This window comes from Anolis sagrei, chromosome 10, assembly GCF_037176765.1.
Source record: "Anolis sagrei isolate rAnoSag1 chromosome 10, rAnoSag1.mat, whole genome shotgun sequence".
NCBI lineage: Eukaryota > Metazoa > Chordata > Lepidosauria > Squamata > Dactyloidae > Anolis > Anolis sagrei.
The window spans coordinates 35,891,937-35,916,518 of NC_090030.1; the positions used below are offsets into that span (position 1 = coordinate 35,891,937).

Sequence of the window (24,582 nt, forward strand, 5' to 3'; positions counted from 1 at the left end):
TCGCTGTCTGCTGCAAGTGCTCGGGGGTGCTCTTTTTCTCCTTTGCTCTTCTCATTCGGCCTGGGCTTCCCAAGGGGCTTCCGAGGAAGAGGAGAAGGAAGAAGCAGAGGAGGAGGGAGTTGCTGACCAGGCCGGATGAGAAGAGCGAAGGAGAAGAAGAGCAGTCCCAAACACTTGCAGCAGGCAGTGACAGTGCAGCAGTAGCAACTCCCTCCTCCGCCACTTCCTCCGAGGAAGAGGCGGCGGAGGAGTTGCTGCTGCGCTGTCATTACTTGCTGCAAATGCTCAGGGGCGCTCTTCTCCTCCTTCTCCTTTGCTCTTCTTCTTATCCGGCCTGAGCTTCCCTACATTGCGGATTTTCACTTATGTCCTGGAACGTAACACCTGCGATAAGTGGCCCTGGAACGCAACACCTGCGATAAGTGAGAGTATACTGTACTTGCACTTCATGGATTTTCACTTATCACGGGTGGTTCTGGAACGTAATATCCATGATAAGTGAGGGAACACTATATTTGTGCTCTGGGGATTTTCAGGTATCGCGGGTAGTCCTGGAACGCAACACCTGCGATAAGTGAGAGTATACTGTACTTGCACTTCATGGATTTTCACTTATTGCGGCTGGTTCTGTAACGTAACACCCGCAATAAGTGAGGGAACACTGTATTTGCACTTCACACATTTAGTGAAATGCTTGACTCAAACTTTGTATAGATCAGAGATGTGACTGAGTAAATTCAGTGTTTCAACTCACGTGGATGAAAGGGGACAATGACAACAGTTCAGTCGTTTAGGTTCCAACGCTTATTTTCCATAGTTTGGGTATCTCACCGTTGGCAAAACCCTGCTCAATACTCAATGGCATATTTATTCAAAATATTTTTCAAAATATACAAATGCCTCTACTGTTTAAAAAAGTAAATCCATTCTCAAAGTGCATTCGATCCTATACAACTGTGTTCGGAGAAGCATCGTATTTGATGTGGCTTTTTCTTCTTCCTAAGCAGACCAAAGAGGTTCCCTTCTCAGAAATCGGGGTCCTCCTCCGGTTGGGCCACCTTGGCACTGCCTTCGCCCGCTTTGTCACAGGTTGCTCATACCAAAGTGTAAATTCAGTTAAGACATCTCAAAAAATATATACACAAAAAGACGCTGAAGACATTCTAGCAACCTTCACTGCTACAAAATCACAGGCAAAGCAACTCTTTTGGCCTGGATGCGATGGACACTTGGAAAGGAACCTGTCATCCCCGTCATCCGTTCCGCCTGGCATGTATGTACCTTGCTCGTCAGTCCCGTGTCAGACGGAGGTGTGCACCGGAGTGGCCGCCGGGGAGGAGCCGCGGTCGGAGGAGGAAGAGATGGAGCGTGTGGCCGCTTCTCGCTGCAGCTCTTCCACCCGCTTCTGCAGCTCAGCTCGGATGGCCAGGAGCTCCTTCAGGTTCTGATGGATTGGCATCTGCAAGGGGTATTGGATACACAGCTTGTAAGACTTACTATCAAGACGGTTTCCAACAAATCAGTACATATCAAAACATAATACAGATTAAAACATTAAACAATATAAAACACCACAAAAGCAATAAAAACAACTTCATTCGCGTCTCATCAAGCATTGTCCAGTTCCTTTGTCAAATCATTCGATTTCCTATATTAGCTATTCTGCATTTGTAAACGCTTGCTCGTTTGCGTGTTTGGGCAATGCTGCTGCGTTTGGTGGTCCCTCTGTAGACTTGTCCACAGCTGCATTTTTATTAATTATTATTAACTTGATTTGTACCCTGCTAGCATCTCCCGAAGAACTCGATGTGGCTTACAAAGGCCAAGGCCTCAATACACAACATAACAATACAAAACCTAAAGCAAATTAAAAACAATTAAAGCAAGACTCCTGTTTGGAAAAATTAGGCAAAAGTTAAGCTTGGCAAAAACTTGGTACTTGAAACTGAGAGCACCATGATAAAATGACAACGTTGCCTCAACTGAGGCAACTCACTCACATGAATCATTATAAACACTGGGTGTTAAGCAGTGGAATTTAATATTGTGCTCTGTGTACAATCTGAAAATCTCCTAGGCAAAACTTAAGCTTGGCAAAAACTTGGGACTTGAAACTCAGAGCACTTGAAAGCAAGGACATGATAAAATGACAACGTTGCCTCAACTGAGGCAACTCACTCACATGAATCATTATAAACACTGGGTGTTAAGCAGTGGAGTTAAATATTGTGCTCTGTGTGCAATCTGAAAATCCCCTAGGCAAAACTTAAGCTTGGCAAAAACTTGGTACTTGAAACTCAGAGTACCATGATAAAATGACAACGTTGCCTCAACTGAGGCAACTCACTCACATGAATCATTATAAACACTGGGTGTTAAGCAGTGGAATTAAATATTGTGCTCTGTGTACAAGGGATATCTGAAACATATACCCATTCTGTGTTTCGATCTGGGTCCCCTTCCTTCAGGATCTTATTGTGCAAGGATTCCCGAGCATTTCAGACGAGGAATAGTCAACCTTGAGAAATCCTGAACTCTTTTGCAAGTGAACTAATTACAAACTATCTGTTGATGGTCTCCTTGAAGGATCTTCTGGGAACTTCTGCCAGGCAACATAGGGGAAGGAATCAATCCCCCATATTGAAAAAAATGGGGTGCATGTTAGAATCACAGTGTGTGTGTGTATAATACATACATACACATACACATACATATATATATATAGAGAGAGAGAGAGAGAGAGCTGTACCCGCCACATGTTGCTGTGACCAACCTTCCCTCCCCCTTTCTCTCCTTCTTTCGCTCCCTCTTTCCTTCCTTCCCCTTTCTTCTTTCCTTCTCTACTTCCTTCCTTCTCTTCCTCTTCCTTCCCCTTTTCTTTTCCTTCCTTTCCTTTCTTCCTTCTCTTCCTCTTCCCTTCCCTTTTTCTTTCTCCTCTTCTCTCCTTTCTCTACCTTTTTCCTTCCTTCCTTCACTTTTGCTTCCACCCTTCTCTCTTTCCTTCTTTCCTTCCCTCCCTCTTTCTCTTCTTCCTTTGCTCCCTCTTTCCTTTTTTCCTTCTCTCCTTCCTTCCTTTTCTACCTCTTCCCTTCCTTCCCCCCTTTTCTTTTCCTTCATTTCTCTCCTTTCTTCCTTCTCTACCTCTTTCCTTCCTTCCCTTTTTCGCTTCCATCCTTCTCCCTTTCCTTCTTTCTTTCCCTCCCTCTTTCTCTTCTTTCTTTCTCCCCTTCCTTTCCTCCCTCTTCCCTTTTTCTGTATCGTCATTTAGCTTTTTGGGGTATTTTGGGGGGGGGGGGGGTGGGTGGGTTATGAGTGATGGTCACTCGTTGGCCTGAGAGGTGTTTTGTGTCCAAATTTCGTGTCAATTCGTCCAGAGGTTTTTGAGTTATGTTAATCCCACAAACGAACATTATATTTTTATTTATATAGATATGTGTGTGTACATATGAGTAATGGTCACCTGTTGCCCTGAGATGAGTCTTGTGTCCAAATTTGGTGTCAATTCGTCCAGTTGTTTTTGAGTTATGTTAATCCCACAAATGAACATTACACACACATATATATGGCTTTTTTGTTGTACTTTTTTCGTGTCAGGAGCAACTTGAGAAACCGCAAGTCACTTCTGGTGTGAGAGAATTGGCTGTCTGCAAAGACACTGCCCAGGGGACATTGCCTGGATGTGTTTCCATCCTGTTGGAAGCTTCAAACTCCAAGAAAGGAGATTCCATCTGAACATGAGGAAGAACTTCCTGTGAGAGCCGTTCAGCAGTGGAACTCTCTGCCCCGGAGGGAGTGTGGTGGAGGCTCCTTCTTTGGAAGCTTTTAAACAGAGGCTGGACGGCCATCTGTCAGGCGTGATTTGAATGCAATATTCCTGCTTCTTGGCAGAATGGCGTTGGACTGGATGATGGCCCAGGAGGTCTCTCTCAACTCTAGGATTCTATGATTCTCTCATGTTCCTGCATTAGAAGCTGGAGCTGACAGACGGGAGCTCACCCTGCTTCCAAATTCAAACTTTCGGTAAGCAGTCTGGACAGCACATGGGTTTAACCCATTGCACCGCTGGGAGCTCCAGTTGTGGTACTGAAATTAGCGCACATCTTAAGAATAGATGAAATATGGCAGCGCTTTAATAAAGTGCTTATAATAAAGTGCTTTAATAAAGTGCTTATAAAGGGAAGGAACACTAGGCACGGCACGTGTTCAAATTATTATTATTATTATTATTATTATTATTATTATTATTATCTTTATTTGTCCCCCGCTAGCATCTCCCGAAGGACTCGATGCGGCTTACAAAGGCCAAGGCCTCAATACACAACATAACAATACAACCTAAATCAAATTAAAAACAATTAAAGCAATATTAAACAACAAAACAACAAACAACAAAGAATACATCAAAACACAATATAACTGGGCCGGGCCAGAGTAAGGGTACAGAATTAAAAGTGCTGATGTGACATGTGGCTTATAGGGCAAGTGCAGTGTGTGGTGGGCGGCAATCTTGGTTCTACTAAAGTGCTTCTGGGACTTGGTATTGGAGATTTCCTATTCTGGGAAGGCACATCGGAACAGCCAGGTCTTCAAGTTCTTTCTGAAGACTGCCAATGTAGGGGCCTGTCTAAGATCTTTTGGGAGGGCGTTCCAGAGTCGGGGGGCCACCACAGAAAAGGCCCTGTCTCGTGTCCCCACCAGACGCACTTGCGATGCAGGCGGGATCACGAGCAGGGCCTCTCCAGATGAATGAAGTGAATGCGTGGGTTCGTAGACGGAGATGCGGTCACGCAGGTAGGGTGGTCCCAAACCGTTCAGGACTTTGTAGGTAAGCACCTGCACTTTAAATTGGGCTCAGAAAATAAACAGCAGCCAATGGAGCTCCTTGAACAGAAGGGTTGACCTCTCCCTGTAAGGAGCACCAGTTATCCTGGCCGCTGCCCGCTGGACCAGTTGGAATTTCCGAGGCGTTTTCAAGGGCAGCCCTACGTAGAGCGCATTACAGTAGTCCAATCTAGAGGTGGAGCCCCTGGTGGCTCAGTGGGTTAAAGCCCTGTGCCAGCAGGACTGAAGACCAACAGGTCGCAGGTTCAAATCCGGGGAGAGGTGGATGAGCTCCCTCTATCAGCTCCAGCTCCTCATGCGGGGACATGAGAGAAGCCTCCCACAAGGATGATAAAAAACATCAAAATCATCCAGGCGTCCCCTGGGCAACGTCCTTGCAGACGGCCAATTCTCTCACACCAGGAGTCACTCCTGACACGACAAAAAAAAAAAAATCTGGAGGTAACCAAGGCATGGACCACCCTGGCCAGATCAGCCTTCACGAGGTACGGTCGCAGTTGGCGCACGAGTCTCAATTGTGCAAAAGCCCTCCCGGACACCGCCGACGCCTGAGCCTCAAGCGTGAGCGATGAGTCCAGGAGGACTCCCAAATTGCGGACCTGTGACTTCAGGGGGAGTGTAACCCCGTCCAGCACAGCTTGCCACCCTATACCCCGATCCGGTTTGCGATCGACCAGGAGGACCTCTGTCTTGTCGGGATTGATCTTCAGCTTGTTCCTCCTCATCCAGATAGGCACTCGTCCAGCACTCGAGGGGCTTCCTTGGAATTAGGTGGAAAAGAGACGTAGAGTTGTGTGTCATCTGCATAGAGATGGCACCCAACTCCAAAACTCCGGATGACCTCTCCCAGTGGTTTCATGTAGACGTTGAAAAGCATGGATTCTCGAGCACAGCAGACGCCTTCAAAGTTCACACCTTCCGGCAGCGAGAGGCTTGAATAGCGGCGAGCCCCTTTTGAGGGTCATTGGCAGGCGGGCTTTTAAAGCTGGAAGGGCAAAGGAATGATATTCCAACCAACGTCTGGTTTATATGCAAAGAGACTTTGCAGCGGCGGCGCTTTCCTGAAGTCGGCGCATCTCTCTTTCCCTTTGTGCCTTAAAAGTGTCACCATGGAGGGCTTATGGTCTGCTGCTAGGCAACACGCATTGCACCGCCTGTGTTTTCAAGGCCCGGTTGGTGTGGGGAAGGGAGACCAACCCTTGCCTGTGCGCTCTTCCCATCTTTCATTATTATTATTATTATTATTATTATTATTATTATTATTAACTTTATTGGTACCCCCGCTAGCATCTCCCGAAGGACTCGATGCGGCTTACACAGGCCGAAGCCTCAGAACACAATACAGTAAAAAACATAACACAACAATAAACAAAGCAAATCAAATAGTTAAGCAAAATAACAACAACAGTAACAATACATCAAGACACTTTAAAACTGGGCCAGCCAGCGCAATGGGGTACAGGGTTAAAAGTGCTGGAGTGGCAGGAGGAACGTAGGATTAAAATAGTGCGGTGTGCAGTAATATTAATTGTAGTAAAGTGCTTCTAGGACTTGGGATGGGGGATTCCTAATCTGAGAAGGCACATCGGAACAGCCAAGTTTTTAGGTTCTTTCTGAAAGTTGCTAAAGTAGGGGCCTGTCGAAGATCTTTTGGAAGGGCGTTCCAAAGTCAGGGGGCCGCCACAGAAAAGGCCCTGTCCCGTGTCCCCACCAAGCGCGCTTGCGACGTGGGTGGGATCACGAGCAGGGCCTCCCCAGATGACCGGAGCGAGCGTGTGGGTTCGTAGATGGAGATGCGGTCACGCAGGTAGGGTGGTCCCAAACCGTTCAGGGCTTTGTAGGTGAGCACCTGCACCTTGAATTGGGCTCGGAAAATAAATGGTAGCCAGTGGAGCTCCTTAAACAGAGGGGTAGACCTCTCTTGATAATGAGCCCCGGTCAGCATCCTGGCTGCTGCCCGCTGGACCAATTGAAGTTTCCGAGCCATCTTCAAGGGCAGCCCCACGTAGAGCGCATTGCAGTAATCCATTCTAGAGGTGACCAAGGCATGGACCACCCCGGCCAGATCAGCCTTCGCGAGGTACGGTCGCAGCTGGCGCACAAGTCTCAATTGTGCAAAGGCCCTCCCGGATACCGCCGACGCCTGAGCCTCAAGTGTGAGCGACGAATCCAAGAGGACTCCCAAACTGCGGACCTGTGGCTTCAGGGGGAGTGTAACCCCGTCCAACACAGGTTGCCACCCTATACCCCGATCCGGTTTACATCCCAAAGCCATGCTCCGCGTTGGATTCCTGCACCCACTGCCATTCCCTTTCTGGGAGCAGGTGATCATTCATGCCATAATCCCTCTGAAAAACCACTTCTGCAATCACTCGGTTAGCAATTACAGTTTTTCCCCCCCTTAAGTAACTTAATTAGGCTACAAACATATCAAAAGTCATTACTGCCAATTAAAAAAAGGATGAATCTCCCCCCTTGGCTTGCTTCTAAAGGCATCGCTGGCTCTCCTGCGCCAAGAGAAAAACCCATAAAGGTCTCCTGCTACCCAAAAAGGGAGGCCCTGCTCTCAGTCCCACGCGTCTGGTGGAGACGAGGGGCAGGGCCTTCTTGGTGATGACCCCCCCCTTCGTGGAATTCGCTCCCCAGCAAGATTAGATCGGCGTCCTCCCTCCTTTCCTTTAGAAAAAAATGGAAATCGTGGTTTTGCTTCTAAAACAAGGCACTGCATTTCAAGAAGCGACTGGTTTCTACAGCACGGATCAATTCCACGTTGACATTGTATTACCAATTGACATCCCCTATCAATGCAATTCTATATAGATCATTTTGAGATATGAGGGTCGATTGAAAAGTAATGCCTCCACCTTCGCAACTCAACGGATGGCAGTACTGGTATGCGGCAGGTACTGGCTTGTTCAGTAGCCTCTCCTCTACAGTTCCATTTTGGCGGGAAGCCTTAGCATTGAACAGACCTTCATCACTCCTCAATAGATGGCAGTCCTGGTATGTGGCAGGTACTGGCTTATTCAGTAGACTCTCCTCTACAGTCCCATTTTTGCCTTAGCATTGAACAGTTGGGTTGTTAAAGTCAGTAGCCTCTCCTCTACAGTTCTATTTTGGCGGAAAGCCTTAGCATTGAACGGACCTTCATAACTCCTCAACAGATGGCAGTACTGGTATGCAGCAGGTACTGGCTTCTTCAGTAGACTCTCCTAGTGAAGACATCTGCCCTTGCGCTATGCTACTCTGCTGCTGAGTATGCATGCCCAGTGTGGAACACATCTCACCACGCTCAAACAGTGGACGTGGCTCTTAATGAGACATGCTGCATTATCACGGGGTGTCTGCGCCCCACACCACTGGAGAAATTACACTGTCTAGCCGGTATTGCACCACCTGACATCCGCCGGGAAGTAGCAGCCAATAGTGAAAGGACCAAGGCAGAGACATCTCCAGCTCATCCCCTGTTTGGGTATCAGCCAGCACGTCAACGACTTAAATCAAGAAATAGTTTTCTAAGATTGACAGAGACACATCATGTTCCTTGATGTGTGTTTGGGCAATGCTGCTGCGTTTGGTGGTCCCTCTGTAGACTTGTCCACAGCTGCATGGTACACAGTAAGACTCCTGTAGAAACATGGAAGGCACTGCAGACTACTTCAACCAGAGAAGTCAGCCAGAGCAGAGCACCTGAGGAACCAACCTGGACACAGCAGATTATTGGAGAACACAGAAATATTGGACCACTCTCACAACCACCATGCCAGGCTACACAGAGAAGCCATTGAAATACACAAGCATGTGGACAACTTCAACAGAAAGGAGGAAACCAAGAAAATGAACAAAAGCTGGCTACCAGTATTTAAAAAACTCTAAAATTACAACAGCAAAACAACAGAGAGTAAACAAACAAGGACATCTAATCACCTCTCAACAAAAGTTTGCTCCAGGCACTGCCAGGCAATCAAATGCTAATCAAGGTGGTCAGTTGAAACATTCACCCCTAGCTCCAGCAGACAAAGAGTCCTTTGTCCCACCCTGGTCATTCCACAGATATATAAACCCCTTTTCCTAGTTCCAACAGACCTCACTACCTCTAAGGATGCTTGCCATAGATGCAGGCGAAATGTCAAGAGAGAATGCCTAGAGAACAGTGTTTCTCAACCTGGGGGTCAGGACCTCTTTGGGGGTCACGAGAGGGTGTCAGGGGGGTCACCAAAGACCATCAGAAAACATAGTATTTTCTGTTGGTCATGGAGGTTCTGTGTGGAAAGTTTGGCCCAATTCTATTATTGGTAGGGTTCAGAATGCTCTTTGATTGTAGGTGAACTATAAATCCCAGCAGCTACAACTCCTAAATGTTAAGGTTTGTTTTCCCCAAACTCCACCAGTGTTCACATTTGGGCATATTGAGTATCTGTGCCAGGTTTGGTCCAAATACATCATTGTTTGAGTCCACAGCATTCTCTGGATATAGGTGAACTACAACTCCAAAACTCAAGGCCAATGCCCACCAAATCTTTCCCAAATTTTCTGTTGGTCATGGTTTGGTTCAATTCTATCGTTGGTGGAGTTAAGAATGGTCTTTGATGGTAGGTGAACTATAAATCCCAGCAACTACAACTCCCAAATGACAAAATCAACCCCCAACGCCATCAGTATTCAAATTTGGGCATATTGGGTATTTGTGCCAAATGTGGTCCAGTGAAAGAAAATACATCCTGCTTATCAGATATTTACGATTCATAACAGGAGCAAAATGACAGTTCTGAAGTAGCAATGAAAATAATTTTGTAGTTGGGGGTCACCATAACATGGAGAACTGTATTAAGGGGTCACAGCATTAGGAAGGTTGAGAAACACTGCTCTAGACCATGGCCACATAGCCCAAAGAAACCTACAACAACCCAGTGATTCCGGCCATGAAAGACTTCGACAATACATTCTAAGGATTCAGTTCTTGTGGGGTTTTTTTTCGGGCTAAGGGTTATTTCTGCGTTTGATTTATTCAAATATTCCCATCTAAATCCACGTAACGAAGGTGGAGGCATTACTTTTCATTAAACCCTCGTCCCTTGTAATCAACCAAGTGATTTGGAAAGAAGCTGCTGGTTGATGTGGACTGTATGAGTGCCTCTGCCGCTTATGTCCTACTCCACAAGTTGTCCTCAGGCAAACATTTTCAGTGGTGTATAGGAAACCTCCTGATGTAATAAGATTGTGAAGGTTGTGTTTAGGTTGACTTTAGGTTGTGTTTTGAGGGTTCCCTGTGCCTGCGAGAGAGAAACTATTCCCGTCCAAAATACCCAAATGGAGGTGTGCATGGAGGCCGCACCTATTTTCCTTCAGCATTGTGAAGCCTCTTGGATGACACAATGGGTGCCGACAAGGAGAGGCATACAACATCCACTCACGGACAATGCAACCGGCTCTTAATTGCATGGAAGTCATGGAGTGCTCTTTGTATTCTTGCCTTCCTCTTCAGTCGCTCAAGGACGGTCGTTCAGCAAGGCACGCGTTCCTTCTTGGCCAGGCCTTTTTGAAAGGCGACTTTGGTACAATCAGCTTGGAGGAGGACTATTTGAAGCCCACTTTTCGGAGGTGCAAACCGACCCCCTCCCCATCCCTTTGTGTCTGGGATGCCACAGGGCAACACTTGGCAAGTTCCCATTTGCTTTCTCCAGGCACTGGACTCCGAGGAAGAATGCCTCTCCTCTCCAACCCAAAAGCAAGAGCGTCGTCACGACACTCAACACAAGGGTTTCTTTTTCCTGCTCAAGGAGCTTGTTTTGTTTCTTGAAGACGTAAAATAAGCATGCCAACAAATGTAGGCCTATGTTGTGACTATCAACTGATAGTGTTGTGCCTCAGATAGGGTCTCAGAGTGACTCTGACGAGGATTCTGGGTTTCAGGTTCAATGCGTTCCTCCGGGACCAGACACAGAGGGTGGAGTGGGGAGGCCAAAGCTCAGAGAGCTCCTGCCTTGGCTGTGGAGTGAGTCCCCCAGGGTGCCATCCTCTCACCCCTGTTCTTCAACATCTACGTCCGGCCACTTGCTTGACTGGTGCGGAGCTTTGGCCGAGAGTGCTACCCGTATGCAGATGATACCCAGCTACGCTTGCGTCTCCAACCTGGGACAACCACCGCGATTCCTGAGAACTTGAGGCTGTGTTTGGAAGCAGTGAGGAGTTGGCTGCAAGCGAGCAGACTCAAAGTGAATCCTGCAAAAACGGAGATCCTCTGGCCCGGCCAGCCACCAGAATGAATCCAGTCTCTGCCTGATTTCGATGGGGAAGCTCTGGTTCCGTCTGCCACTGTGAAAAGCCTTGGGGTTGTGTTGGACTCATCGCTGACGATGGAGGCCCAGATCATGGCCAGAAGGAAGCAGGCCTTTTTCCATCTTTGCCAGGAAAGGAAATGGGCATCCGACCTTTCGGGAGAAGCATTGGCAACGGTCATCCACGCCACAGTCACCACGAGGTTGGACTATTGCCACGCTTTGTATTTGGCCTTCCGAAGTCAACGACCCAGAAGATTCAGATGGTCCAAAATGTGGCGGCCAGGCTGTTGGCGGGATCATCTCTAAGATCCCATATGACACTGATTCTGCAACAACTACTAAGAGAACATCGGATCTCTTACAAGAGACGGATCCTGACATTTAGAGCTCAAAATGGCCGCTGTGACGGTCTGGATGAGGGCGAACAAATTGAAATTGAATCCAGACAAGACAGAGGTACTCCTGGTCAGTCGCAAGGCCGAACAGGCTACGGGGTTACAGCCTGTGTTGGATGGGGTCGCACTCCCCCTGAAGACGCAGGTTCGCAGCTTGGGTGTGACCCTGGACTCATCGCTGAGCCTGGAACCTCAGGTTTCGGCGGTGACCAGGGGAGCATTCGCACAGCTAAAGCTTGTGCGCCAACTGCGCCCGTACCTTGGGAAGTCTGACTTGGCCACGGTAGTCCACGCTCTGGTTACATCCCGTTTAGACTACTGCAATGCTCTCTACGTGGGGTTGCCTTTGAAGACAGCTCGGAAGCTCCAACTAGTCCCACGCTCGGCAGCCATGATGTTAGCAGGAGCGGAGCGCAGGGAGCATACAACCCCCCTGTTGCGCCAACTCCACTGGCTACCGATCTGCTACCGGGCTGAATTCAAAGTGCTGGCGTTGGCCTTTAAAGCCCTAAATGGTTCCGGCCCAAGATACCTATCTGACCGCATCTCTGCCTATGAACCCACCAGGACTTTGAGATCATCCGGGGAGGCCCTGCTCTCGATCCCGCCTGCTTCTCAGGCTCGGCTGGCGGGGACGAGAGAGAGGGCCTTCTCGGTGGTGGCTCCTCGGCTGTGGAACGCCCTTCCTACGGACATTAGACTAGCACCATCTCTAATGGTATTCCGCAAAAAGGTGAAGACCTGGATGTTTGTGCAGGCGTTTGAGTAATTTAGTGCAATCTGGTAATGGGACATAGGAAGGGAACAATGGACGACGAACCTGGACTACGCTTGGAGGATGAGAAGATTGGGTACGGTTGTTTTTTGTCATAATTGTGCATTGTAATTGCTTATTGGTAATTTATGGATAATGTGTTAAGTCAATTGTTATATGTTGTATGGAACCACTGCTGCTTCTACTGTTTTTACTGTTTGTGAACCGCCGTGAGTTGCCTTCGGGCTTGAGATACAGCCGTATAGAAGCAAAGTCAATACATAAATAAATAAATAAATAAAATGGCCAAGGACCTTTGTATCTTAGGGACCGCCTCATTCCTCTTCTCCATCCATGGTCACCTCGATCCACCCAGGAAAATCTCCTCTACATCCCGGGCCCGAGGGAGGGAGGGACACCTGGAAGCTACAAGGCGTAGTAGAGCTTTTTCGACCAAGGCTCCAATTCTGTGGAACTCTTTGCCTCCATACATTAGAGCAATGTTGGAGTTGCGACCTTTTGTAAAAGCACTCAAGACTTGGCTGTTTGGTTGTGCATTTAAGTCATTGGATCTAATTTGCCAAATAGTCACTGTTGGATGTTTTTATGTTGAATGTTTTTATATTGTGTAAATGCTATTTTAGATTGTAAGTCGCTCGGAGCAGCTTGGTGGAGAGCCACTAATTAAGAAAGAAGGTGAAGTGAAGGTTCACAATCAGGTTCAAAATGTTCCTGTTGTAGACAATGAGGAACAGGGTGTGCAAGTTCAGTCTCCCACAGCAGGGAATGATGTTTTTGATACTGAGACTAGCCAGGTGCAAATTGACTCAGAAAAGGAGGACAGTTCTCAGCCTGATAATAAGCAGGAAGGCAACCAGGCTCATACTAACGAGCAGCCTGACCTTGATGATACGGGAAGCTTAGATCGGGCTGACCGTTTGGAATTCAGAGTTCGAAGGAGTGTGAGAATAGCCAACAAATACAAGATACTCCACTTAGGCAGAAAAAACGAAATGCAAAGAGACAGAATGGGGGATGCCTGGCTCGAGAGCTGTACGTGTGGAAAAGATCTTGGGGTCCTCGTGGGGAGGAAGGTAAACATGAGCCAGGAATGTGATGTGGTGGCAAAAAAAGCCAATGGGATGTTGGCCTGCATCAATAGGAGCCTAGTGCCTAGGTCCAGGGAAGTCATGCTCCCCATGCTCTATTCCGCCTTGGTTAGACCACTTTACCTGGAATACTGTGTCCAGTTCTGGGCTCCACAATTCAAGAGATATTGACAAGCTGGAATGTGTCCAGAGGAGGGTGACTCAAAGGATCAAGGCTCTGGAGAACAAGCCCTATGAGGAGCGGCTTAAAGAGCTGGGCATGTTTAGCCTGAAGAAGAGAAGGCTGAGAGGAGACATGATGAGAGCCATGTATAAATATGTGAGAGGAAGCCACAGGGAGGAGGAGGGAGCAAGCTTGTTTTCTGCTTCCCTGGAGACTAGGACGCAAGGGAACAATGGCTTCAAACTCCAAGAGAGGAGATTCCACCTGAACATGAGGAAGAACTTCCTGACTGGGAGAGCCGTTCAGCAGTGGAACTCTCTGCCCCGGAGTGTGGTGGAGGCTCCTTCTTTGGAAGCTTTTAAACAGAGGCTGGATGGCCATCTGTCGGGGGTGATTTGAATGCAATATTCCTGCTTCTTGCCAGAATGGGGTTTGACTGGATGGCTCAGGAGGTCTCTTCCCACTCTTTGATTCTATGATTCTCACAAAAAGAAAGTCATCTTCAACCTCAGCAAGATGGAGTGGGTGAGGGATTAGAGGACATCCAACCCCAAATTGGGAAACAAGTCATCCAGGAATACCTGGCCACTCTAAATGGGTTCCAGTCCCCTTTCAGGGCCAGATCAACTACACCAAAGAGTACTGTAGGAACGAGTGGAAGTCATCTCGGAACCATTGGCAACCCTGGAGACTAGGACGCGGAACAATGGCTTCAAACTACAAGAAAGTGTGGTGGAGGCTCCTTCTTTGGAAGCTTTTAAGCAGAGGCTGGATGGCCATCTGTCAGGGGTGATTTAAATACAATATTCCTGCTTCTTGGCAGAATGGGGTTGGACTGGATGGCCCATGACTGTGAGAGCCGTTCAGCAGTGGAACTCTCTGCCCTGGAGGGAGTGTGGTGGAGGCTCCTTCTTTGGAAGCTTTTAAGCAGAGGCTGGATGGCCATCTGTCGGGGGTGCTTTAAATGCAATATTCCTGCTTCTTGGCAGAATGGGGTTGGACTGGATGGCCCATGACTGTGAGAGCCGTTCAGCAGTGGAACTCTCTGCCCCGGAGGGAGTGTGGTGGAGGCTCCTTCTTTGGAAGCTTTTAAGCAGAGGCTGGATGGCCATCTGTCGGGGGTGCTTTGAATGCAATATTCCTGCTTCTTGGCAGAATGGGGTTGGACTGGATGGCCCATGACTGTGAGAGCCGTTCAGCAGTGGAACTCTCTGCCCCGGAGGGAGTGTGGTGGAGGCTCCTTCTTTGGAAGCTTTTAAACAGAGGCTGGATGGCCATCTGTCAGGGGTGATTTGAATGCAATATTCCTGCTTCTTGGCAGAATGGGGTTGGACTGGATGATGGCCCAGGAGGTCTCTTCCCACTCTAGGATTCTATGATTCTACGAACTTCCTGACTGTGAGAGCCGTTCAGCAGTGGAACTCTCTGCCCCGGAGGGAGTGTGGTGGGGGCTCCTTCTTTGGAAGCTTTTAAACAGAGGCTGGATGGCCATCTGTCAGGGGTGATTTGCATGCAACATTCCTGCTTCTTGGCAGAATGGGGTTGGACTGGATAATGGCCCAGGAGGTCTCTTCCAACTCTTGGATTCTATGATTCTATTATTGTTATTAAAAAGCTCCCAAAATGTCACAGATATGCTGAAAGTAAGTGCCTGCAGTTTATGTTTCTATATTATGAATGAAATACGTTTGCCATTTTTGTATCGGCAGCTTTGGTTCCCCCTTAGGGACGTTTTTGGGACAACCTGTTCTTTTACTTCATTATTCCTACGATTTTTTAAATGTTTGCAAACCATTTCGGCACTTCCTGTTGTGCACTGGATTTCCCTATTTTAATGAACCAAAAGGCACCTATTCTGTTACAGGGAGACGGAGTGTGCGTCATTTTCAGATCAATTATGCCGCCAGGCTGCATTTCCTGCATCTGGTTGTCTTTTCAACACCAACTGCATCAAAGGCGTTTCCAACCTCTTTGAGGCAGCATCTCCTTCTGAAGTGTTTGCCTCAGATCTTTGGGCATTTTTTTTTTTTTGTAATGGTGATGATGGCAACCTGCAAGAACGGTGTCAGGCAGGACAACACACTCTTGGCAGAAACGGAGGCAATCTTTGTGTCATCTTTGCAAAGTGACATTTTTATGTTTAGAGTCAACGAGAGTTGCTGACCGGAGGCATTCGGAGGATTCTTTCTCATCTGAGCTTCCTGGGAATTTTGCATTTTTGCAAGTATCTTCCCGGAGGAAAGAAAGCTGGAAACTCAAGAGAGCGCTGAGGTGCTCAAAGGGGGGAGAGGCTCCTTTAATAGCAGTTATAAAAGAGACGCTTGCCTTGGAAAAGGAAAGAATCCGCACAAATCAGGACAAGTGGGTAATCTAAACCAGCACCAAAACTAGACTTTTTAATAGGCCCTATGAGGCTGTTTCTTCCAGCAATTTTCACCCCAGCTTTGCATTCATCCAGCCCCGCACATCGCATGATGTGTTCTGCATACAAGTTAAAAAGGTTGGGTGAGAGGATGCAGCCTTGCCGGACGCCTTTCCCAATCTGGAACCCGTCTCCTGTTCCGTGGTCAGTTCTGACTGTTGCTCCTTGTTCAGATTCCTCAGGAGAGAGAGAAGGTGACTTGGGATGCCCATCCCACCAAGAACTTGCCACAATTTATGATGATCATTCACACAGTCAAAGGCTTTAGAATAGTCAATGAAGCAGAAGTAGATGTTTTTCTGAAACTTCCTGCCTTTCTCCATTATCCAGCGGATATCGGCAATTTGGTCTCTCGTTCCTCTACCTTTTCTGAACCCAGCTTGAACATCTGGCAACTCTCGCTCCATGTATTGCTGGAGTCTTCCTTGCAGGATCTTGAGCATTACCTTCCTGGCATGAGAAATAAGGGCCACTGTACGGAAGTTGGAGCAGTCTTTTGCATTTCCCTTTTTTGGTATGGGGATATAAGTTGATTTTTTCCAGTCTGATGGCCATTCTTGTGTTTTCCGTATTTGCTGACATATGGCATGCATCACCTTGACAGCATCATCTTTTAAGATTTTAAACAGTTCAACTGGGATCCCGTCGTCTCCTGCTGCCTTGTTGTTAGCAATGCTTCTTAAGGCCCATTCAACCTCACTCCTCAGGATGTCTGGTTCTAATTCATTCACCACACCATCATAACTATCCTCAATATTATTATCCTTCCTATACAGATCTTCTGTATAGTCTCGCCACCTTCTCTTGATCTTCTGATGGCCGAAAGCGAGGAGGAGCTGAGGAGCCTTCTACTCAAGGTGAAAGAAGAAAGCGCAAAAGCCGGGTTGCAGCTAAACGTCAAAAAAACCAAGATTATGGCAACAAGAATGATTGACAACTGGAAAATAGAGGGAGAAACCGTGGAGGCCGTGACAGGGTTTGTATTTCTAGGCGCAAAGATTACTGCAGATGCAGACTGTGGCCAGGAAATCAGGAGACGCTTCCTTCTTGGGAGGAGAGCAAGGTTCAGTCTCGATAAAATAGTCAAGAGCAGAGACATCAGACTGGCAACAAAGATCCATTGCCTAGTCAAAGCCATGGTCTTCCCTGTAGTCACCTACGGATGTGAGAGCTGGACCTTCGGGAAGGCTGAGCCAAGGAAGAGAGGCGCTTTTGAGCTGTGGTGCTGGAGGAAAGTGCTGAGAGTGCCTTGGACTGCGAGAAGATCCAACCAGTCCATCCTCCAGGAAATAAAGCCCGACTGCTCACTGGAGGGAAGGAGACTAGAGACAAAGTTGAAGTACTTTGGTCACATCATGAGGAGACAGGAAAGCCTAGAGAAGACAATTATGCTGGGAAAAGTGGAAGGCAAAAGGAAGAGGGGCCGACCAAGGGCAAGATGGATGGATGGCATCCTTGAAGTGACTGGACTGACCTTGAGGGAGCTGGGGGTGGTAACGGCCGACAGGGAGCTCTGGCGTGGGCTGGTCCATGAGGTCACGAAGAGTCAGAGACGACTGAACGAATGAACAACAATGAGGCTGTTTTCGATATTGGCCAAAATTATTGATCTATTTATGTCATTTTTATCCTGCCCATTTCAGCCCGAAGGCGACTCAGGGCAGCAGACAAACCGGCAACAATTAGATGCCCCATATATATATCTTCTATCTATATAAATAAAAATGTAATGTTTGTTTTTGGGATTAACATAACTCAAAAACCGCTGGATGAATTGACACCAGATTTGGACACAAGACACCTCTCAGGCCAACGAGTGACCATCACTCATAAAAACTCTAAAAAACACAGCAGAAGAGACTTAAAAAGCCAAGAAACAAAAAAAAAAATACATTACAACGCATGCACAAAACCAGATACATACACAAACACACATAAGGCCTTCTTTGACAAGGTCCCTCATGACCTTCTGGCAAACAAACTAGTCCAATGTGGGCGAGGCAAAACTACGGTGAGGTGGATCTGGAATTGGTTAAATGGACGAACACAGAGGGTGATTCTCCCCAAGGCTTCCTCCTCTTCATCCTGGAAAGAAGGGACAAGTGGAGTGCCACAAGCAGGGTTCTTCTGTCCTTGGCCCGGTCCTGATCGGGATCTCCATTCATGACTTAGATGAAGGGTTAGAAGGCAGGATCATCAAGTTTGCAGATGACACCAAATGGGGAGGGAGAGCCAAGACTCCAGAGGACAGAAGCAGGATTCAAAGGGATCTTGACAGATTAGAGAGATGATGGGCCAAAACTCACACAATGAAGTTCAACAGGGACAAATGCAAGAGACTCCACTTAGGCAGGAAAAATGAAATGCAAAGAGACAGAATGGGGGACGATGAGGCCTGGCTCGAGAGAGAGCAGGACGTGTGGAAAAGATCTTGGGGTCCTCGTGGACAACAAGTCAAACATGAGCCAGGAATGTGATGTGGCGGCAAACAAAGCCAATGGGATGTTGGCCTGCATCAAGAGGAGCCTAGTGCCTAGATCTAGGGAAGTCCTGCTCCCCATGCTCTATTCCGCCTTGGTTAGACCACTTTACCTGGAATATTGTGTCCAATTCTGGGCACCACAATTCAAGAGAGATATTGACAAGCTGGAATGTGTCCAGAGGAGGGAGACTCAAATGATCATGGGTCTGGAGGACAAGCCCTATGAGGAGCGGCTTAAGGAGCTGGGCATGTTTAGCCTGAAGAAGAGAAGGCTGAGAGGAGATATGATAGCCATGTGTAAATATGTGAGAGGAAGCCACAGGGAGGAGGGAGCAAGCTTGTTTTCTGCTTCCTTGGAGACTAGGACTTCAAAATACAAGAGAGGAGATTCCATCTGAACATGAGGAAGAACTTCCTGACTGTGAGAGCCGTTCAGCAGTGGAACTCTCTGCCCCGGAGTGTGGTGGAGGCTCCATCTTTGGAAGCTTTTAAACAGAGGCTGGATGGCCATCTGTCAGGGGTGATTTGAATGCAATAATCCTGCTTCTTGGCAGAATGGGGTTGGACTGGATGATGGCCCATCAGGTCTCTTCCCACTCTAGGATTCTACGATTCTATGTTTCTATATACACATATACACAAATATATACACACACAAAACACATAAGACACAGACTGGGCCACAGCTAGTACAGTAAACAAACAAACAAATAAATAAATAAGTTCAACAGCTCAGCGGTTTAACCTGCTGCACCACCACGGTACAAATTATATGATTATAAATATTATTTGCCAGGCACTTACACATATGCAAAATTAATGTGTGAAAATAAGTACTTCTCCAGCTGAGTTTCTATACTGCTGCTGTCAACTAAAGAGGTAAAAAAATAAATAATGGAAGCCCATCCCACACTTGACGCATCACATCCCGTTGATCGTTCTGTCATGGAAGCAAAGCCCTGGGGATATTTTTTTTGAAAAAATAAATCCTTTTTGCAAGAATCCTACCTGAGGTCTCATGCGTGGATTCCATCGCACATAATAGTTTACCCACAATTCCAAGTGGCTTAGGCTGGCGACGGGGTACAGGACGTGGTTTTCGTAATTCACGTAGAAAGGGTTGCTGAATTCATCAAGCTGGCTATTGACGTAGGACCACAGGGAGACCGTCCTTGTGCTTATTTCCTGGAAGGAAAAAACAATTGGTCAAACACGCTTGCTTGGAATACACACACACACACACACAAAAGCTTGTAGCACTTCTCGAGTTTTCCACACATCAGAAGCCATTTCTGGCATCAATCATCTCCTTAATATGGAGTAGCTCGCTCTATAAAAGTATCTATAGAATCGTAGAGTTGGAAGAGACCTGGTGGGCCATCATCCAGTCCAACCCCATTCTGCCAAGAAGCAGGAATATTGCCTTCAAAGCACCCCCAACAGATGGCCATCCAGTCTGGCTTCAATGGGGGGGGGGGGGGGAGGAAGAAGAGGAGGAGGAAGAAGAAGAGGAGGAGGAAGAGGAAGAAGAACAAGAAGGAAGAAGAGGAGGAGGAGGAACAGGAGGAACAAGAAGAACAAGAAAGGAGGAGGAGGAGAAGGAGAAGGAAGAGGAAGAAGACAAGGAAGAAGAGGAGGAGGAGAAGGAACAGGAGGAACAAGAAGACAGGAGGAACAGGAGGAGGAGAAAAGGAGGATGAGGAACAGGAGGAACAAGAAGAAGAAGAAAGGAGGAGGAGGAGAAGGAAGAGGAAGAAGACAAGGAAGAAGAGGAGGAGGAGGAGGAACAAGAAGACAGGAGGAAGAGGAGGAGGAGGAGAAAAAGAGGAGGAGGAGGAGGAGGAGGAGGAGAGGAGGAACAACAAGAAGAACAAGAAGACAGGAGGAGGAGGAGGAGGAGGAGAGGAAGAGGAAGAAGAACAAGAAGACAAGGAAGAAGAAGAGGAGGAGAAACAGGAGGAACAAGAACAATAAAGGAGGAGGAGGAGAGGAGGAAGAGGAGGAAGAGGAAGAATAACAAGAAGACAAGGAAGAAGAGGAGGAGGAGGAGGAGGAACAAAAACAAGAAGACAGGAGGAGGAGGAGGAGAAGAGGAGGAGGAAGAAAAGTTGCAGAGTGGAGGGGCATTTGCCACCGAGAAGGAAGGAAAGAAGGAAGGCCTCTTGTATCTCATTCCCACAACTGGGCTTGAGATGGAGGTGGGACTGAGAGAAGGAAGGGCTTCTCCTGGGCTTCAAAGGTCATCAGCAACCCTTTGGATAGTGCCTGGAAACAGCCTGGCAGACAGTAGAGTTGCTGCTGCGCTCTGTAGCCAGCCCCAGTCAGCAACATGGCTGCCTCTCTTTGCACCAGTCACCACACTTGCGTGTTAGTCATCCAGGTGGGATGTCACTAAGGCATGGACCACCCTGGCCAGATCTGGCTTCTCAAGGAACAACAGGCGCAGTTGGAGCACAAGTTTTGGTTGTGCAAAGAATGTCCTCCCGGCCACCACCAACACCTGGGCCTCCAGGTTCAGTGTCAAGTTCAGGAGGACCCCCAAACCATGGACTGGTCAATGGTCAATGGTATCAAAAGCCGCTGAGATGTCCAGGAGTACCAACAGGGACACTCTCCCCTTGTCTAGCTCTCCACAGAGGTCATCCACCAAGGTTACAGCTCTCCAGGAACGAATGGAGCCACTGCAAGACAAGGAGTCCCAGTCCCATCCCAGCAAGATGACCCAGAAGGATTCCATGGTCAATGGTATCAAAAGCCGCTGAGATGTCCAGGAGTACCAACAGGGACACTCTCCCCTTGTCTAGCTCTCCACAGAGGTCATCCACCAAGGTTACAGCTCTCCAGGAACGAATGGAGCCACTGCAAGACAAGGAGTCCCAGTCCCATCCCAGCAAGATGACCCAGAAGGATTCCATGGTCAATGGTATCAAAAGCCGCTGAGATGTCCAGGAGTACCAACAGGGACACTCTCCCCTTGTCTAGCTCTCCACAGAGGTCATCCACCAAGATTACGGCTCTCCAGGACCGAATGGAGCCACTGGAAGACAAGGAGTCCCAGTCCCATCCCAGCAAGATGGCCCAGAAGGATTCCGTGGTCAATGGTATCAAAAGCCGCTGAGATGTCCAGGAGAACCAACAAGGGCACTCTCCCCTTGTCTAGCTCTCCAGAGGTCATCCACCAAGGTGACGAAGGTTGAATCTGTTCTACAGCCTGGCCTGAAACCATACTGAAAGGGATCTGGATAATCTGTTTCATCCAGAAATCCTTGGAGTTGGGAGGCCACCAGACACTCCAAGACCTTGCTCAGAAAGGGGAGGTTGGACACTGACCAATAGTAATCCATTATGGAGGGGTTCAAGGATGGCTTAAATACAGGCCTCACAAAGAAGCTTGTCTCCCATTACTAAGATCCTTTCTGGAATGTAAATATCCCCATTGCAAATAACTGATACACTTCAATTCCAAAAAGGAAACCCAAGGGCTCTGTGGGACATACAAGATGTCAGTTAATAACAAAGCAATGCGCTCAGTTTCTGTATTAAGGATCTAGAGGTGCTGTGTCCCCCATTATGGTTTCTTGATCATAGAATCAAAGAGTTGGAAGAGACCTCCTGGGCCATCTTCTAGTCCAACCCCATTCTGCCAAGAAGCAGGAAAATTGCATTGAAAACACCCCCGACAGATGGCCATCCAGCCTTTGTTTAAAAGCCTCCAAAGAAGGCGCCTCCACCACACTCCGGGGCAGAGAGTTCCACTGCTGAACAGCTCTCAGTCAGGAAGTTCTTCCTCATATTCAGATGGAATCTCCTTTCTTGTAGTTTGAAGCCATGGCTCTATTGCGTCCTAGTCTCCGCCTGAGCTCTGCGAGTGCAGCATTTTCCCGAATGAAGCAGAAAGTGTTTGAGGACCGGGACATCCGTAGGGATACGAAGGTGCTTGTCTATAAAGCTATTGTCCTCCCAATCCTGCTCTATACCTGCGAAACATGGACTGTCTACAGACATCACATGCAGCTCCTGGAACGATTCCATCAGCGCTGCCTCTGGAAAATCCTGCAAATCTCTTGGGAAGGCAAGCGGACAAACGTCAGCGTGCTGGAAGAAGCAAAGACCACCAGCATTGAAGCAATGGTCCTCCGCCATCAACTCCGCTGGACCGGCCATGTTGTCCGGATGCCTGACCACCGTCTCCCAAAGCAGTTGCTCTACTCTGAACTTAAGAACGGAAAATGGAGGAGGAAAAGAGATTTAAAGATGGCCTCAAAGCCAACCTTAAAAACTCTGGCATAGACACTGAGAACTGGGAAGCCCTGGCCCTTGAGCGCTCCAGCTGGAGGTCAGCTGTGACCAGCAGTGCTGCAGAATTCGAGGAGGCACGAGTGGAGGGTGAAAGAGAGAAAGGTGCCAGGAGGAAGGCGCGTCAAGCCAACCCCGACCAGGACCGCCTTCCACCTGGAAACCAATGCCTTCGCTGTGGGAGAAGATGCGGGTCAAGAATAGGGCTCCACAGCCACCTACAAATCCACAAGGAAACCCATCATGGAAGACCATCTTACTCGTCCAACGAGGGATCGCCTAAGTAATTAAGTAAGTCTCCAGGGAAGCAGAAAGGAAGCTTGCTCCCTCCTCCTTAGGACTTCCTCTCACATATTTATACATGGCCCTTATCATGTCGCCTCTCAGGCTTCTCTTCTTCAGGCTAAACATGCCCAGCTCTTTAAGCTGCTCCTCATAGGGCTTGTTCTCCAGACCCTTGACCATTTGAGTCGCCCTCCTCTGATGTAGCTGCATTTTGATGCATTTGCTGAGCAACCATCAATCATTTCAAGTCCAACTTGGATAAACTTGTATTTGAAATGAAGCCTTTCGAACTCCCTGGAGGACCAATTAAAAATGGGATAGAAATCCGGGCTTGTTTAGAAAATAATGGGCTTGGAGGGGCAAGAGGATACGTTTCAAAACACTAATGGCCGTCAATCACTGGAACCAATCATAGTAAAAACTAACCAAATAAAAAAAATATCTGGTGATGTCAGCACAATATGGATGCTTCCTGAGCTCTGAGGATTACCTGGGAAGGAATCCCACGGGAGCATTGCAGCACGCCCAAATCCCTGGGAGTCACTCTGGACCGTGCTCTGACCTACAAGAAGCACTGCCTGAACATCAAGCAAAAAGTGGGCACTAGATACAACATCATACGAAAGCTGACTGGCACAACCTGGGGATCACAACCAGACACAGTGAAGGCATCTGCCCTTGTGCTGTGCTACTCTGCTGCTCAGTACGCATGCCCAGTGGGGAACACATCTCACCACGCTAAAACAGTGGATGTGGCTCTTCATGAGACATGCCGCATTATCACAGGGTGTCTGCGCCCTACACCACTGTTTAGCCGGTATTGCACCACCTGACATCTGCCGGGAAGTAGCAGCCAATAGTGAAAGGACCAAGGCAGAGACAACTCCAGCCCATCCCCTGTTTGGGTATCAGACAGCACGTCAATGACTTAAATCTAGAAATAGTTTTCTAAGATCTACAGAGACACTCGCTGGAACATCTCAGAAAGCGAGAGTCCAAAAGTGGCAGGCTCAAACCCAGAATCTGATACCCAATGAGAGACTCCCCCTTGGGCACACAGAAAACTGGGCGACTTGGAAGGTGCTGAACCGACTGCGCTCTGGCACCATGAGATGCAGAGCCAACCTCAAGAAATGGGGCCACAAAGTGGAATCCTTGACATGCGAGTGCGGAGAAGAGCAAACCACTGACCACCAGCTGCAATGCACCCTGAGCCCTGCCACATGATGCACAAGGGAGGACCTCCTTGCAGCAACACCAGAGGCACTCCAAGGGGACAGATACTAGTCAAAGGACATTTAACCAACTACCAAACTCACAAATGTTGCATTTTGACTGTTTGTTTGCTTTGTTCTGTTAGAAATGTAATATAATGGATTGGTTGCTCTGACATGACAAATAAATAAATAAAGCACAATATGGAGTCAGTGCAGTATTTTCGAAAAAGGAGCGCCGTCTTATGTTTTCCAGTTTGCCTAAACACTGAGCTTCGAGCGGAATGCCCATGCTGAGCTTTATTCAGTTGAGCATCCCATTACGATACAGAAGCATCA

The 24,582-nt window shown here is 47.9% G+C and overlaps 1 protein-coding gene across 4 annotated transcripts in view; it reads right to left on the bottom strand.

The window, feature by feature from the left end:
* Positions 1-848: 848 nt before the first annotated feature.
* MTMR1 (myotubularin related protein 1) overlaps positions 849-24,582 on the bottom strand; it is a 66,709-nt gene continuing 42,975 nt past the window's right edge. For all 4 annotated transcript variants that reach the window (XM_060756500.2, XM_060756498.2, XM_060756499.2 and 1 more), the window contains 2 exons: positions 19,457-19,633; positions 849-1,459 (listed from right to left, as the gene is read on the bottom strand). In XM_060756500.2, coding sequence (XP_060612483.2) covers positions 1,301-1,459; positions 19,457-19,633 — 336 coding nt within the window. In that variant the 3' untranslated portion in view covers positions 849-1,300. The remainder of the gene's footprint in view (positions 1,460-19,456; positions 19,634-24,582) is intronic.